Raw genomic sequence first — 18,031 nt, 5'->3', positions numbered from 1 at the left:
CATGAACACTGGACTACAAAAAACTGACAACACAACCTGAGTTCTAGCCAGTACAACCTGATTACCCCTAGGCAGTCTCTGTTACCATTCTCTACTGCCATTCTCCCTGAGGTAGGAGCACTGACAGTGACCTAAACAGAAGGCCTGAAAGAATGCAGACAAAACTATTAACCCCTTTGCAAGTGAGATTGGGGAATAAAAAGGACAGGAGTGGAGCTTCTCTCTTTTCTTTATTTCTTCCTTTTTTCTTATACTGTTTGCAAATGTAAATAATCATAAATTTTATTATTATTTCAACATCAACGTAATTAGCATAAATCTTGGAACAAAATAAAGGGGATTCCAAGTGGTAATAAACATATACAAAGTAGGAATTTTATCAGAGTCCACTGCTAGTGGAAGAATAGTAAGCATCTCAGATTAGCCATTTATCAGCTAGATGACTTGGGCTCTCAGGGCTGTTTCCCATCTGAAAAATAATAGTACTATCTACCTTCCAGGTTTGGTTTAAGGATCAGAGAGAATACATGTAAAATACTGAACACAGGACCAGGAGCTCAATAAACAGCAAAGGCCAATGTTATTATTTCCAAACATCAGAAGACAAGAACGAATAAAGAAAAGCAGAAGATTCCTGTAACATCCAGTATAAGAAGATCACAGTACGTCAAGATAAAATATAAAGACATATTACATTATATATCATTATATATATGTATGGGAAACTTTAAAAAAAAAGGCCTACAGAACTTTTCTTGGCTGCAAAAATTAATGTTTTCTTTTTCAAAAATTGAGTTCAGTGCAAGGAGGTCAATTTACAAAAAATAATTAAAAGATAATACAAAATAATGTATATATTTTTTTCAAATCTTAAAGCATTTGTCAAAGGGGATAAATGGGTAAGTGGGAGATTAAAAAAACTAGCCAAAGAAAAAACTAATAATTAGGGAATCTATATTTCAAAGCTGTTTAAATCCCAATTATTGGCTTGATGCTCTTTAAAAGGTCACTAAACATAAAAATCATTTATGCTCAGTCCAGGATATATTCTCAAAGCTCCTTAAAAAATTTTTTTTTAAACTCAAACATGAAAAGTTGTTTAAATTGGGGAATAGTTAAAGGATAATCACTGGAGACCTAATTAAAGTAAGTAAAAGGAATCATATTCATGCAATTCAGTTTCTAGATTGTTGTACCCATTTTAACTTCACAGGACAAACCCCATCCTCTATAAAGTCTTCCCTTGTTCCTTCCCCCAAACCTCAAAAGCAAAATTAATCCTTTTCTTGTGATTATATTTTCTGTTCATTCAAAGAAAACTTAATGATAAAATGCTTAGACTATGCTCTGTCAAAATATAAAACCTGAGGGAACAAATTATAAGCTAAGCAATCCAAATCAGACATACGTAGGAGGAACATAATTTTCAGTACTGATTGCTCATCACTTTCACCATAACTTTTCACAGAGGATCCTAGAAGACATTGTTTGGGATGCAAAGTACATCTGTACATTGATTACCTTAAAGGAATTACAAATTTGGGATTATATGTAAGTGTGCATGTATTTAAAAAAAAAAATTTCCTCCGTCTTTCTCAATGCACAATAGGCAGTACTGAATTTCTTTGAATGTACACTTCATAAAAGTGTCCTGGACCTATGACATGATTATGAAATCTCTAGCACCACAAAGTTAATCATATTAAGCCATTCCTGAATGTTTGGGGAGTCGTATACAAATTATGAACAACAATAAAAATAAGCCCATAAGTAAAAATGTTTAAATATTTACCCATTATCTTAGCTGCACACTAAAAGGATAGTGTATATTAAGGAGATATAGGGAAATGGACTTTGGCCCAGTGGTTGGGGCATCCGTCTACCATATGGGAGGTCCGTGGTTCGAACCCCGGGCCTCCTTGACCTGTGTGGAGCTGGCCATGCGCAGCGCTGATGCGCGCAGGGGGTGCCGTGCCACGCAGGGGTGTCCCCCGCGTGGGGGAGCCCCACGCGCAAGGAGTGCGCCCATGAGGAAAGTTGCCCAGCGTGAAAAGAAAGAGCAGCCTGCCCAGGAATGGCGCCGCCCACACTTCCCGTGCCCGCTGATGACAACAGAGGTGGACAAGGAAACAGGACGCAGCAAATAGACACCAAGAACAGACAACCAGGGGAGGGGGGGAAATTAAATAAATAAATAAATCTTTAAAAAAAAAAAAAAAAAGGAGATATAACATAAATTAAGTCATGAATATTCTTCATATTATGTAAAAGTCACGCTATAGGTGGCTGCTGAAATGTGTAAGTTATAAACAGCAGCCTGTTCTGCAAGAAACTGTACAATATATGTCAAAAAACAAAAATAAAGCTTTATAAGATGAAGCATTGTCTTTCCATCTTTATGAAAGGGGCCATGCTGCATGAGAACCTTGAGTGTCTGATAGAAAAAGGGGATAATCAAAGAGAAGACAAAGAAACAGATGCAGGAGATAAGAACACTATCATGAGAAGATAAAAAAAAATGATTAATGATAATTTTCAGACACCCAAGCACAGTAACTTCTATGCCAAAGACTGCCAACACTTGCTGGCCCCTGGATAAGAGAGTAGCCTTAGCACTAAACTACACAGAGAGGGCAGAATGCATTCTGAGGCCCTTCCTTCCTGTAATGCCTTTGCTCATGTTGTCCACTCTGCCATTCTAGAAGGTCTTTCTTCCTGTCCACCTGCCTTTAAAACAGTTCATACTCTGTAAAGACTTTCCTGATCCCTCCCTCCAAGGAGTGGCAAAATTAAATCACTCTTCTTCAGGACTCCCAGGGTCCTTCCTTGAACTTCTTTCATAAAACATGGATTATTTTTATAGTTTCTTATTAAAGTGTCTGTCTCTCTCACAAACCTGTTAGTCCTTTGAAAGCCTCATTCATGTTCATCTGGCATATAGCAGGTACTTAATGAATGTTTGGTTGAGGAAGATGGATGGCTAGATGGATGGATGAACAGGTGGTAAAGTACAGATCTCAAAGCAGGAAGAGTGCTGAGGTGTGAAATATATAATTATCTTCCCACGTTTAAAAAGCGGGAAGAAATGAGAAGATGACCACAAGTCACAGCAGTTCTTGTGGGCTTCCCATGTCAAATGATGGAGATGAACAAAAGTCTATATGAATCTTTACCCAGGGATGCCAAGAGCTCATAATTCATCCGCATCACATCTCTGTACAGTTCCTTCTGCCGCTTGTCTAGCTTGCCCCACTCCTCTTGGGTGAAATATACTGCCACATCCTCAAACTCCACAGGAACCTCCTCAAACAGCCCCTCTTCAGAAGGATCCTGCAAAAAAAGCATCAGTCACTTAGAGGCGAGATTCACGCCTCTTAAGTCCGACACCCAGTGTGACATTTTTGGGATCCTTCTCAGGGCCCATTTCTCTTGAGGCTCAGATGTACTCCAAGGAGTTAATTTATCCAGCTAAAGCAAAAAACAAACAAACAAACAAACAAACAAATTCATGAGGCCAAGAATTAGTAAGTAAAAACCAAATGACCCTAGAGTTAGACCCTAGAGTCTCCTGGTAGAAAATAAAAACTCGTCAAAAGAACAGCTGTGTTGCTAGAGACTTATGTCTATGTCTACACCCTTTCTTTTATAGTTCTCAGAGGAGTTTCTTCTACTCAACCTTGACTACAAAGGAGACCATCTGCCTCAAGGAGCACCTGCTAAGACTCCCCAATGAGATGGGAAGGACAAGAAGCGATCAAAAAGAACTAAAGATGCTTATATTCAGTGACTTGGTTTAGATACACCTTACTGCTAAAGGAATTCAGATTATAAAACATTAAACCTGTTTATTAGTTTCTAATACCATAAAATAGCAGGGAACATGAAGAGAAATGAGCTTTGTTATTTTCCTCAATTCTAGAAAAATTAAAACTTATTCACTTCAGCTCATCCCTACATTAGCTGTGAGGAACATCTGAGTTATCCTAACAGGAATCCTGGAGGGGATCTAAACATGATTTGTACTCAAATCCTACTATTTTGGAATAGCTGAGAAATGGGGAAGGTTCTAGTTAATCAAAGGTTCCAGTTAACATAATTTTCCTTACAGGCCAACTTTTCAAGGAATTAGATAATTACAGGATAAACATAAGGTGAAAACTAGAGTCTTTTAGGATCCAGCAGTGCTCAGGGTGTGGAAGGAAAGCATGGGTCTAGCAGTCAAGGGCTCTGAGGTGTAGGTCCTGGATTTAACCACAATAGCTCTTTAACTTTGGATATGTCATTTCCCCCCAATTAAGTCTCAGTTTTCTCCCAACAAGATGAGTTTAATCACTCTACTAGTGATATCATTGTACCAGTCTCATAGCAGCACTAGAAACATTAATAAATAATGTACATGAAAAACTCTGCAGTGTTTAAAAGTTCTGATTATGAGGGTACGGGTAAATGAAAAAAAATAGATTAAGAGCTCTGTGGTTGTTCTATGGTTGTGGATTACTTATTGAGTACTGTGGTTGTTTTGTATTCTGCTTAAAGATTATTATTCTAAATATAGGTATTCCCTTTATATCAGAAATTAGAATATTCTGTCAAAAAGAGATGAAAATAATAGGACTGTTGTCTTAATACATGTAAAGTACTTAAACAATGTTAGTGTATAACAGTATAATGGTAGTAGCGAATGTCACTATAATCATATTTTCATCATCATGATGCAATATGTGCTGTTCTCAGTAAAGAATCCTTCCCTTTAAGATATACTAGTCATTACAAACATATTACCTGACTGTAGGATTCAGGAGAGTCGTTAAATAAAATGTTAACATCTGCAGAGTTGTGGATGTCATCAGTGATTTCTTTTTGCCTCCAATCTGAAAAGCAGTCTAGATATAATGCAGAAATGGCTCCATTCCCCCCAGGATCCTCCAGTTCAGCTCTAGAGCTTGGCAAGAGCTCGGCCATGTTACCATAGTCTTCCAGAGGCCCTGGAGGGTACAATATAGGATAGTCTGCATTGAAGAGGTGCTCCTGGCTGGTCAGTACATCTCTAGATATATCTCTGATGCTCTGGAAATGGGCTGCCCAGACTGGGTCTCTTGCAGCCAAGGCACTGACACAGAACATGTGAGCTTTACTCTTGGCATGGTATTTGAGTGTCTCTACCTTGAATGGTCCCGTATAACCTTCTATTAATCTTGACCGTTTGTCCCTGATAGATGGGTATTCTCGGCAAGCAGAGCAAAATAGAGCCGTCTGTTCCTCATTCATGATCAACCATGGAAACTGTACAAACCATGACTTCTGGATAGATCGGGGTTTTAATGTTTTTTTGCCTTTTTCTATATAGTCTTCTTCTATGTTTCCACTCTCTGCACTGAAGTGGGAAAGGCAGACTTTCTTCTGTGGTGGCAAGTATAGTCCAGTTTCTCTGGCTGAACCTTGCACATTTGTATCTTCCACGTGGCCCATTCTGTTTTTTCCTTTAAAGGAAAGAGACAAATGGAATTTGTTTAGAAATCCTATAGTTAGAGTCATTGCAACTTATGGAGGCACTCAGATATATCAAATATGGAAGATATAAAGTACACACAGTCAAAAGTGACATGGCCTCAACTTGAATTCTCTTCTTTCAGGACCCCTAATCCCCCAGTCCACCTTACCTGACCCAGCAGAATATCAAATGGGCTTTAAGCAAATCTTTATCTTTCTATCTTTTTTTTTTTTAATTTAAAGGACAGATACACGTAGCAAAAAGGAAATCTTTACAATTTGATTAATGCACAATCTTCAGGGATTCAAAACTTATTTATGGATAAGAACACTAAACTAAGAGAACATGAAGTTAAAAAAGATAATTAAAGCCAGATAATACAACTCCTTACTCCACAGGAATCCCTTCCATGGACCACAACAGAGAGGCATCTACATTTGGCTTAAGTACCTTCAGCGGAAGAGAGCTACCTATTTCCCAGGGTAGACAGTTTTGGTCTCTAGATCATTTTCCTTAAGCTGCAACCTATCTTTTAGTAATTTCTATCCAGTGATTCTGATCTAGCCTCCAAGAGAAACACAAGTCTAATTCCTCTTCATACTGCAACCTTTCAAAGTGGAGAAAACTCTCAGGAGCTCACTAAGATTTTTCATCTTCAAGTTAAACTTGAAGTTTCTTTTTTCACTCCTTATTTGAAACCCAGCTTTATTTGCATGTCTTATGCATTAACATATGCTCAGAGGCCCAATGGCCAAAAAATCAATGTTGGTTCTGGACCAATAGATCCACCTACAAAACTATAGCTAAATCCAAGAGCATAAAGCTATTAATAAAGAAGAGCTTGAAAATTAAGAGCCAGGCAAAGAAAAACAAAACAAAATAAATTAGTATTGATATTTATAGAGTCAAAAGAAGTCTAGGGCTCTTTGTGGTACATCTGAGATAAATCAGAAAGGAGAGCAAACTTTTGTGATTCAATTCAGATAGGTTTTTTTTCCTCTACCTCCTTTTTCTCCCACTGTAGGGACTGGGTTGTATCAGTCACTTTATACAATGACAAGATGCCACCTGGCCAGGCTCTAGCTAAACTCATCCCTGAACAGGAGAAGCTTAGCAAAGGAGGGAAAAAAAGATGTAATCCGTACACTTTGACAGACTGCTACTTATTCATTCATTCATTCATTCATTCAGTGGTTATCTATTGTGTGACTGCTATGTGTATTAGCCACAGGCAGTGTTCTAGTCACTGGGCTGACAGTAGTCAATAAGATAAAGCCATGCCCTTATGAAGTTTATATTATAATATATAATTATAGGTATATATATACTTTCAGGTAGAAATAAAATAAAGAGAGATAAGTTGGAGAACAATGGTGGGGGAGGTATGTATATTTTAGAGAAGGTGTCAATGGGGGAAGAATAGCATTAGTTGTATTCATTTGCAGAAAAGAGAGAGAAGTGGAGAATGAGATTGGAGTGCTGGCACCCAGCTTCCTGTTCCCTCTATTCACCTCAGCACCCTTCCTCCTAGTGCAGGTCCACATTTACCTGGGTGATGGTTCAGATTTCTCTGGCTCTGAAAATTTCCTAGCCATGGCTCCGCCCCTTGCTCAAACTTATAAAACTGGTTTGGGTTGGCAACAGTTGGTCCTGATTCAGGAACAGAGAAAAGCACTATGAAGAACTGGCTCCAGGTTGCACCTTTAAGGAAAGATCTGTCAGTGTATCCTCTAGGAACATATGATTATTGGTTATGGAAGAAAGTGACTCTCAATGCTTTAGAGCAGTGGTTTACAAACTCTGATATCCGTGAGCGTCCTACAAGAATGGGGATCTAGGGAAAAGCAGTGAAGGGCACACACAAGCAGTGTTTGCCTCTCCATGGTTAAAGAGGTATAAAAACTACTGGTTCAGAACCGAGGCACGCAAATTCAAATGCTGAGAAGGGCCATACCAGTCAGAGGAAATCAGGCTGGGGTTGGGGAGACAGTGGCAATCTAGAGGACTCAAACCTTATGGGAGTCGGGGGTGTGGTGGGGTAGGCCAGCTGCTCTCAACCCCAGTGCTGCCATGTGCTCAGCACTGCCAAACCTTCTCATTTTTCGAGAGAAGCCAGAAACTCATATATTTATGTGGAAATTCCCAATGGTTAAATGTTGGCAACTTATTTAAATATTTTAAAGAAGCCAAACAAAATCAGCAAAAGAAAGCAAATAAACAAACAAAACAAAAAACCCAAAATAAAACAATTTGTGGGCGGAGCTACAACTTTGCAACTTCTGGTTTAGAAGATCCAATGATTTTCAAACCTTTTTTTAGCAGGCATGGGAAGAAAACTCAAACCATTACAAGCTTTCCACCTATAGAGAGCTGAAATTGTTGTTCCCATAACCTTTAGCCAGGGACCAAGATAAAAATCAGAAAAGACAGTCATCAAATTGAAATCAGAAAATAGTGCATATACATGTACATACATGGTGTATAATTACTTCTATCCTTGCTGCAGTCTACCCATATAGGCAGAGAGAAAACAACATTGAGAAAATGGAAAGGATTAAAAATACCTGCATTTGTAAAAAATGTTTTAAATTATTTTATCCCATCAAATCTCTACAACAATGCTATGAAGAAGGAAACTGAGGCTTAAAAAGGTTGAAAAACTTGGCCAAAGCCGTACAACCATTCAGTGGTAGAACTGGGGTTGAGACCAGATTTCCAACCATTCAGTGGTAGAACTGGGGTTGAGACCAGATTTCCAAACACCAAATCTGATGTTTTTGACCACAATTTAACTACCTCCAGTATTCTATGCACACCTGAAATGAAATTCACCTGGTGTCTCCACAGCTCAACAGGCATGGTTTTCCCATTTGGTGCCCTGGAATATCCTGAGGCATTAAGGAGACAGACCTTGAGGTCTAGCCTTGCATACTGGATTTCCCACCTTTCTTAGCCAATTTGAAAGAGAAAGGGTGATGTGTGAATTCATGTGCAATTAAGATGCCTGAAAAAAATAGTAGGATCCCAGAAAATTCTCAAGTATGTCTTGGCCTGAATAGGGTTAGAAATGTTAACTTATTTTCACAGTGGTGGGGAAACCAACAGGAATCCATACCCAGTGGTGCCACTAGCTTGTCAGAACCACAGATCTGTTTCTGTTGCTGACTCAGCAACATCCATTCCTCCTGAAGCAAGTATACTGTGATGTCATCAAATGTCACAGGAGCCTGAAAGGAAAAATACATCTTCTAAGTACCAACTTCTCCCTTAGATTTGTCTTTCATACCAGTCTTCATGACCACCTCAGGGGCACCCATACCAGATTGGGGCAGAGGACATAGCCAATCTACATACATAACCTATACACCCCATCTCTCTCACCCCTGGGTACAAATGACAGTGTGAACGAGACTCATTTTTCTGGAAAGTGCTATACAAAAACAAAATAGAGTCACAAAGGATGACAACTAGTACTAAAACATTTCATAATCCTTTCCCTGTATGTGGCCTCACCTACCTTCCCATATGACCCAGTCTATACCCTAAGGAATACTATAGCACTTTTTTTTTAAAGATTTATTTTATTTCTCCTCCCCCCCCCCATTGTTTGCCTTTGCTGTCTGCTCTCTGTGTCCATTTTTTGTGTGCTTGTCTTCTTTCTTGGAGGCACCAGGAACCAAACCTGGGATCTCCCATGTGGGAGGGAGGTACACAATCACTTGAGCCACCTCCGCTCCCCATTCGTTGTGTCTCTCATTGTGTTTCCTCATTATGCCTCTTCGTTGTGTCATATCGCTGCATAAGCCCATCATATCAGCTCACTGTCTTGCTCATCTTCATTAGGAGGCCCTGGGAACTGAACCCAGGACCTCCCATGTGGTAGGCAGGCACCCAACTGCTTGAGCCATATCTGCTTCCTGTTATGGCACATTCTTTTGCATGATTTTGAACATGGTAAATCCTCATCTAGAGGGAAGTATCTGATTTATAGAAATAACCAAGTTACCTAGAACTATGGCTGAATGAAATAGATAATTAAACAGGCAAAGCTTTAGAGCTGAGAACTACATTCTGTGAGGCTTGAAAGTACTTGTATTCTGTCAAAAAGGGGAGGATGTTTCAGAAAACCTTTGGGGGAAGGAAGCTCTGGATTAAGAGGGTAGACTGGAAAAGTATATTTAATTTTGTCTCCTCTCTGAATTTAAAAGAAAACCCAAAACATAAAACCAAAACCAAAACACTCTAGGATGGGGAGCACAAGAGGAGAGATAATAGCAATACAATTTTTGAAACTTGGAAAGCAGATAAAATGAATCCTCATCAGGCAGTGGGCTAAGCTGAGAAACAACACAATTTATACCACTAAGTCCTCAAAAGGCTCAGGATCTGACAGCACCTGAAAACTCTGGCCTGGGAGTGAAGGCAGGTAGGCTCAAATGATAAGAATTGGAGGAAAGCTGTTCCCCAACAAATGCCTACCCAAATGCCCCTATATGGTGGCTCCAAGTTGACAAGCCTCCCCTTCCCCACCTGCTCAAAAAAGCTTCCAGTTAGATTTTTGGTTTCACTGCTAAACAACTAGACTACCAGACATCTGAGGAAAGACTCTAACAAGGATTATAGAGGTCAAAATTTTAAAAAAAAGGGAGCTGAGGAAACAGAGATGAGGAAAAGACAAACTATCATCAATAGCATCAAATAAGTAAGATATTGCATCTGGGAAACAAAGAGTTATAAAAGAAATAATCAAAAGTAAGTAGTCAGAAACCATTTCTCTGTCTATACTTTTTAATTTTGTACCATGAAAATATATCACCTTATCAAAGAAATAAAATAAATAAATTATAAACAAATAAATGAATTCCCCACCCCAAAGAAAAAACATTTTGGGAAATGAAGTATCCTTGGAATACATATACGCTTAGTCCAAAGTGACAAATATGAAGGGGGCGATATTATTTCCATTTATAAGTACCAGTGCATTAAAAAAAAAATTGTCTTGTAACTTTATATTTAAATTTCAAGCACATGAAATACCTATTTTAACTTCTTGAGAAAAACAACGTAGGTAACTTTAAGTTGCTACTGAATTATAAATTTAAAAAATAATTTGGGTATTTTTCTAATGATGAGTCAATATTTAGACAATGTAAAGCATACAAAAATGTTTTATGATCATCTACAATCCTCTCTCTCAAAAAGAATTACTGGGGAGCAGATGTGGCTCACGCAGTTGAATGCCTGCTTCCCACACGGGAGGTCCTAGGTTTGGTTCCTGGTGTGTCCTAAAAACAAACAAGCAAACAAATGAAAAAACCAACTTAGGGGAGCCAATGTAGCTCAGTGGTTGAGTGTCAGCTTCCCATATACAAGGTCCTGGGTTCAATCCCCAGCCTTGCGACCTCAAAAAAACAACACAAAACTAGCAACATTTGGCATTTAACATTCTAGTCTTTTGCCTAGGAATGTGTATGAACAGGTTTTAAAAACAAAAATGGAATTGTACTGCCAAATGCTTATGTTTTAAACAATTATTTGTTCTTAGAGCAACATCCAAAGTACCACATGATTAAATTTCCAAAAGCCTGCTGGAGGATGGGCCTCACTAAAACAAGGCAGGAAAACAGGAAAGCAGTGTTCACAGGGTATAGCCAAAGGAGATCCAACACTGGAAAGAGGTAAAGAGAATCCCCAAGATGATCTTAAAGGGGGATCCCAGAGTGATTGTTATATACCAGGAATAGAGTGCAACCTGTTCAGATGGGGGCAGGCTAAATAAATCTGTGTGCCTATTTATACCAGCCCTTTCTTCCAGAGTGAACAGGTGGGCACAGCAAAAGCCAGTAAATGTATTACTGAATATGGTTAAGACTGAATGGTTAGAAAATAGGAGTGACTTCCTAAAAAAAAATGATTATGCTAACACCTGGTATCTCTTCCAACAGTATCATGGTGAGAGACTTCTGACTGTGGTTGACGGCACTAAAAAGAAAACACAAATCTGCTTGAATAAGAGGAATTCCTTATCTACATTTACTGCAAAAAACATCTGATGTTGTTTTAATGACTCCTACTGTCTCTAAAGTGTAAAGTTCTGACTCTGAGTCCAATTCCCAGGTACCCTCAATAAGAATCTAACTCACCTTCCCAAAATTAGCTCTATTCATTGCCCCACCTAGAGTCTCTATTCTGGCTAGATTTGTATACCTGCAATTGCTCAACATATTTTGCACCTTTCCTACCTCTACATACCCAATCTTTAGAGCCTCTGACCATTTCATTCTACCCACTGATAGTCTATCCACTGGTCAAGTTCCTATTCACATTTCACAAGGCCTAGCCTAAACACATAGCCCAAGCATTTCTCCTTTCCCTGAGCAAGAAAGACTTTATTACTCACAAGGCCTGGCACTTAGGAAACATAATGCTAATTGGTTCATTTTATAACTATAGCAGCATATGCTAATTGGTTCATTTTATATCTACAGCTCCCTTCACCAACACTTCTTCCCCCCCCCACCATTTTAAAGATCAGGTATTTCATAGGCCCTTATTATTTTCTCACTCACATACATTTATTATTTAAGAGTTTCTATGTGCTTGGTGCATAGTGATACAAAGATACAAAAGATACTTTATATTCTCAAGGAGATTAAAAAATCTATCAGGATATGATAGATAACTATGAGTTTAATAAGAGAACTGTGTCCAAAGAAAGAGAGAGGTATGACCACTTTGAAGGAAATGACAGAGAGGGCTATGAAACAGAAATGTTGAGGTAATAAATCCATATGCAGACACTCTTTGGCAGCATTAATAGTCTTCCGGGGGGGGGCACATGAGGTGTTAGACTGCAGTGTCCTTCATAATTCCCACTCCCTGTAGCAAAAGGGCTCTTGTAGTGATGCTACTTTATGGATCATTCATTCGACAAGTACTTTCTGACAACCTTTTAAATACCAGGTATTGCTACATTGTTCTGGCTGGGAATAGTGGAGAGTAAAGGCAATAAACATGTAAATAAATAAATGTGATAATTTTGTATAGCGATTTGAGTCGGGAAGAAAATGAAACTAGGTAATTCCAATTCTTGATGTTATTAAAAAAAAATTCTTCTTCCTCACTACATTTTGTCCCTCCTTGTTCAAAATCAAGTTCAGTCTAACTAATCTGGGGCACAGTTCGGCCTTTAATCTTTCTTATGTTCTTTTGAGCTTTATTTTCTTGGACCATGTATTTCATAGATTGTTTTATCTGGATATTGCATTGCTGTGGCTTGCACAGGGAAGGGAGGATGGATGAGATGTTTAAGCAAGGAAAAACTTTTGTAATTCAGAGTCCTTCCCAGTTTTTCCAGGAAAAACTACAGCATCAAAATAACCTCATCATCCTTTCTCTCTTCTGTCTGTGGGCTAGTGCTTCCAGACTTGTCCAAGTCATCCAAGTGAAACTGCATGTGAATTCCTTAAGGAAAGTGGTCATTTCATATTTATCCTTGTACTTCCAGTACCTAGCTCAATGTAAATCACAGATCACAAATGTTTATTAAATGAACATTTTTTTTAAAAGGAGGAAATCCACAAACACTAAAAACCGTTTGTTGAGGGAACTCCTTCTGCGCCATAGAAGAAACTATTATCAGGAACTGGCAGCAAAGAACACCCCGAAAGAGCTTAGTCCCAAGAGGCAGCCGGTGTCTCCAAGTCCACTTGCCCTTAACCATGCTGGTCTTTGCTGACACTGCCTTAGAGCTCTAGTAGTCCTGGCAAACCCACTTAACATTACCCGCAAGCATTTTCGTCCCACACTTTCCTCCAACTCAAAGCCTCTCGCCCACACTCTGAAACAAATTTATGGAATATGGTCCCTAGCAAAGCCCATGTATTCCTTGAAGTAGATGAGTTAGAAATATGCCGGCCAAAACATGCCCAATGCCTTTTTTTTTTCTTTTCTTTTCAGCCCCTTCTTGACTAGGGGATCGAGGCAGGTCCAAGCCCTCACCCTGCCTCTTGGCGACCTAGTCTCCCCTTTGGCTTTCACTGGCATTCTATACAGTCTCAAAGCCTTAAAACAATCTGGGCCTCTTCAAAACACCAACGGTGGTGTGAGGAAACAGGAAGCACTTTCGCATCACTCCACTTAGCGGGTCACCCAGCCAAGCATCAAAAGAACGACCACTGGCCAGAGGACCACAGAAAGGAAGGGGAGCTGGAGGGGCGCGAGACTAGGAATTGAACCGTTCGCTCCTCCCTCCGCCACCGGCCTAAAGGCGGCCGCTGGTGTACGAAGGAAGAGGCGGGCGGGTAGCACCTCTCCGGCAAGGCTCCTCTGAGAGGACTTCGCCTGTACGGCCCGGCCTCGCCAGAGCCCAAATTAGGGTTCAAAGGGAGGGGAGTGGGAGGCCCCAGGGCCCTTCCAGTCCTACCTTCCCCGATTCCCCGGGCTCCATGGCCCCGCATTCGGTGGCCCGTGCGGATCCCGCCACTGCCTCCAGGCCGCCCCCTCCCCCCGCGGCCTGGCCTGAGGATGCCGCCACCGCGAACACCTTGAGGACTAGGCCCCGGGAAGGAGAGGGCGCCCTGACGGGGGAGGAACGCCGCACGGGAACCCCCAAGCCGGGGGTGCGGTAGCATTTGCCCAGCCGGGAGAGTAGCGGCGCGGGACTAGCGTCGTGCGGAACGAACAGCTTTACGGCAGCCGCCTAGCTCCGAGACGGCGGCGCCTCACGGGAAGCGTAGTCCTGGTAAGCGGCGCTCGAGGCTGGTACTGTATTAGCTCCAGAGGGGAGGGTACGGGTTGCGCGCAGGTTAAATTGCTTTCTGTCGTCCCAACCTTCCTCCCGGGCGATGGGTGCTAGGTGACGTCCCCACAAGCGCTCCCATCCCTGCGGTAAGGGAAAATCGAAAATAGCTCTCTTATTGGGCTGTGGAGTCCTTATTCTTGAGTCTGCTCCCTCGCATTTCTAGGCTTCTCATGCCCACCTTGAAGTTCCCAGATTTTATTTAGTCAAGGAAGGCAGTACTTTTTATTCGAAAAACATCGGTGATTGCCTCCAATGTGCCAGAGACTGTGCTAGGTTTGGGGAATACGCACTTGAATGAGTCACAGTCCTTGCCCTTAAGGGTCTGGGGGAAAAGATAGATAATTACAAAATTTAAAAAGACACTTGCAATGACAGAGGTAAGCAAAAGGCACCGTTAGAGCACGCTTTATCACCTTAGAATGAGGTGGTGGTGGGGTTTGGGGTCGTTGGTCAAGGATTTCCTGAGGAGGTGGTGCCTGAACTGAATTAAAACAAGGAGGGGAAGGAAGGTGTTGCTAGGAAGGGAAATTGAGCATAGCACGAAATAGTTTGAGCAATGTCGGGGAGGCGAGAAAAGGATGAGCGTAGGATCTGTGTCTAAGACAGGAAGTGATGGGAAATGATGCTGGAGAGACAGAGGCTGGAAGTCATTGTATGGTACCTGAAGGAGTTTGAAATGAGTTTTAATCTAGTAAATGGATGGAGACAAATTTGCACTTCAACTGCATCCATCCTATTGGAGAGTGGAGGATGAATTTAAGGGGGAAAAAAAGACTAGAAGATAACCAATAAGGACACTTCTGCAGTTATCCGAGAGAGAGATAATGTCTTTTTTTATTTTTTTATTTTTATAAAGGGTATTTATTTGGGGTAGGAGCTTACAGATACCAGGCCATAAAGAATAAGTTACTTCGCTCACCAAAGTCTATTTGGAGCAAGATGGCTGCAGACATCTGCAAGGGTTCAGGCTTCCTCAGTTCCTAAGTTCCTGGGGCTTGCTCTACTCTGGCTTCAAGGTTCCTTCCTTCCTGGCACTGGCTTCTCTTTCCTCTGCGTGCTGACTTCTGAGGTCTTTAGCATCAAACTCTAACATCAGAAATCCCCCGAGATAATGTCTTGAAAGCGTTCATTGGTTATATGTAAGGGGAGAAGAGGACAGAATTGAGAAGTACTGTATTTAGAAAGAAAAAGGGACAGGATGTGATGGTTTTATGTGGAGATCCAAAGAGAGGGAGGAGTCAAGATTGATTCCCAGGTTTCTATCTTGAATAACTGGGTGGATAGTGGTTGCATCAATTTATTCATTTTTTTTTAAAAAAGATTTATTTATTTATTTTTCTCCACTTCCCCTCCAGCCCCCCACCCCGGTTGTCTGTTCTTTGTGTCTGTTTGCTGCCTCTTCTTCTTTGTCCACTTCTATTGTTGTCAGCGGCACGGGAATCTGTTTCTTTTTGTTGCATTATCCTGTTGTGTCAGCTCTCCATGTGTGCGGCGCTATTCCTGAGCAGGCTGCACTTTCTTTCGCTCTGGGTGGTTCTCCTTATGGGGCACATTCCTTGTGCATGGGGTTCCCTTATGCGGGGGACACCCCTGCGTTCCAGGGCACTCCTTGCGCGCATCAGCATTGCGCATGGGCCAGCTCCACACTGGTCAGGGAGGCCCGGGGTTTGAACCACGGAGCTCCCATGTGGTAGACGGACGCCCTAACCACTGGGCCAAGTCCGCTTCCTCCCTTTTTTTTAAAAAAAGATTTATTTATTTCTCTCCTCTTCCCCCCCCCCCCCACCCCCAGTTGTCTTCTCTCTGTGTCCATTCGCTGTGTGTTCTTCTGTGATCACTTCTATCCTTATCAGTGGAACCGGGAATCTGTGTTTCTTTTTGTTGCGTCATCTTGTTGTGTCAGCTCTCCATGTGTGCGGCGCCATTCTTGGGCAGGCTGCACTTTCTTTCGTGCTGGGCGGCTCTCCTTACGGGGCACACTCCTTGCACGTTGGGCTCCCCTACGCGGGGGACACCCCTGCGTGGCATGGCACTCCTTGCGCTCATCAGCACTGCACATAGGCCAGCTGCTCAAGGGTCAAGGAGGCCCGGGGTTTGAACCACGGACCTCCCATGTGATAGGCGGATGCCCTATCTATTGGGCCAAGTCCACTTCCCTATTCATTTTTATTGAGCACCAAGCATTGTGCCAAATAAAATTGACACAATCCTCCCTTTAAAGAGGTTATAGTCTGTCTGGTAGGGATGACACACCACAAACAAGTAAAAGTGAATAAAATAACTACAGATTGTCGTGAAGTGCTATGAAGGAAAAAAATAATGTGATAGAGATTAACATGATGGTGCAATTGACTCTTTTTTAATTAAAAAAATTTTTTTTGGCTGCTAGGCATTCAATAATCCTTCTTGAAAGCACTGGAATTTCCTATCATGTGCAATTTTGGTGGGATAAGTAAATTCAGGTACTCCCCTTCCCTTGTAGAAGACCCCCAAAAAGAGCTTGGTAGGTTCTTCCCGCCAGATTTTCCCTTCTGCTGCCCTGCTGCTATCAAGCAGAGGGCATGTGACCTGAGCTTATTCATATTGACCCCCTCTCTCAGTTTGTTGCATCATACACTAAAGGTTTTTCTTGAATTTTCACAAACTGTGCAACTTTGGTTCTTGTCTGGCTCACCACTTGTTTCAAAGCAATTTGTGTTTAGTTAGCTGAACTGCTTTTTTTTGTTTTGTCTTTATTTTTTTAATGTTACATTAAAAAAATATGAGGTCCTCATATACCCCCCACCCCCCTCACCCCACTCCTCCCCTCATAACAACAACCTCCTCCATCATCATGAGCCATTCATTCCACTGAACTGCTTCTTGCAAGCAAGTGGGAAATATATATATTTGGAGAGAGAGGGAGAAAGACTCATTCCTTGTTATCCAAATTTAGTGCATTTCAAAAGAACACGTTGGATAGTAGCTTTTTAGATAGTGAGAACCTATTATTTTAAATAGAAATAATTTGTCCTTAGTACATCCAAAGTTTCAACTATTTCCCCTCAAATATCACTAAAACACTTGAACACTGACATAATCTACCAAGAATTTCATCAAATTATAAAACATTTAAGATATCAGTTACCTAATTCATTACCAAACATGAATTTATTGGTGGGTATATTTGCATGCAGTATGCAATGGTCCTGTACAGAACCAAATACAGATTATGATATGCTTCTATACTGTAGTGAAATATATCATAATACAATTAAATAAAATAATATTTTTTAAAAAGATTTATTACTCCTCCACCTCTCCTTTTGTGTTTGCTGTCTGCATTCTTCTGTGTCTGCTTGTATTCTCTTTAGGCAGCACTAGGAACTGATCCTGGAACCTTCTGGAGTGGGAGAGAGGTGCTTAAATCTGTTGTGCCACCTCAGCTCCCTGGTCTACTGTGTCTCTTATTGTCTCTCCTCTGTGTCTCTTTTTGTTGTGTCATCTTGCTGCACCAGCACTCTGTGCAGGCCAGCACTCCTGCACAGGCCAGCTTACCTTCTTCAGGAGGCCCCAGGAGTCGAACCGTGGATCTCCCATATGGTAGATGTGAGCCCAATTGCTGAGCCACATCTGCTTCCCTGAAATAACATTTTAAACATAGATGTTTAATAAAAATAATACCTAACAAAATAAAATTAGGAAACAAAGAAATTAAAAAAATTTTTTCTTATTTATTTACCCTTCCCCCCCCCGCC

General features: G+C 41.0%; 1 protein-coding gene across 1 annotated transcript in view; it reads right to left on the bottom strand.

Annotated features, from left to right (window-relative positions):
* The window catches only part of ZNF862 (zinc finger protein 862), a 30,350-nt gene extending 16,200 nt beyond the window's left edge, over positions 1-14,150 (bottom strand). Inside the window, exons 1-5 of the mRNA XM_023590751.3 lie at positions 13,917-14,150; positions 8,607-8,718; positions 7,040-7,141; positions 4,783-5,480; positions 3,174-3,330 (exon numbers count right to left, since the gene is read on the bottom strand). Coding sequence (XP_023446519.3) covers positions 3,174-3,330; positions 4,783-5,480; positions 7,040-7,141; positions 8,607-8,718; positions 13,917-13,940 — 1,093 coding nt within the window. The 5' untranslated portion in view covers positions 13,941-14,150. The remainder of the gene's footprint in view (positions 1-3,173; positions 3,331-4,782; positions 5,481-7,039; positions 7,142-8,606; positions 8,719-13,916) is intronic.
* Between the last annotated feature and the right edge of the window lie 3,881 nt (positions 14,151-18,031).

This window comes from Dasypus novemcinctus, chromosome 5 (assembly GCF_030445035.2).
Source record: "Dasypus novemcinctus isolate mDasNov1 chromosome 5, mDasNov1.1.hap2, whole genome shotgun sequence".
Lineage (NCBI taxonomy): Eukaryota > Metazoa > Chordata > Mammalia > Cingulata > Dasypodidae > Dasypus > Dasypus novemcinctus.
Note: the sequence above shows the minus strand (reverse complement) of the source record. Positions and strands in the feature narration are given on the sequence as shown.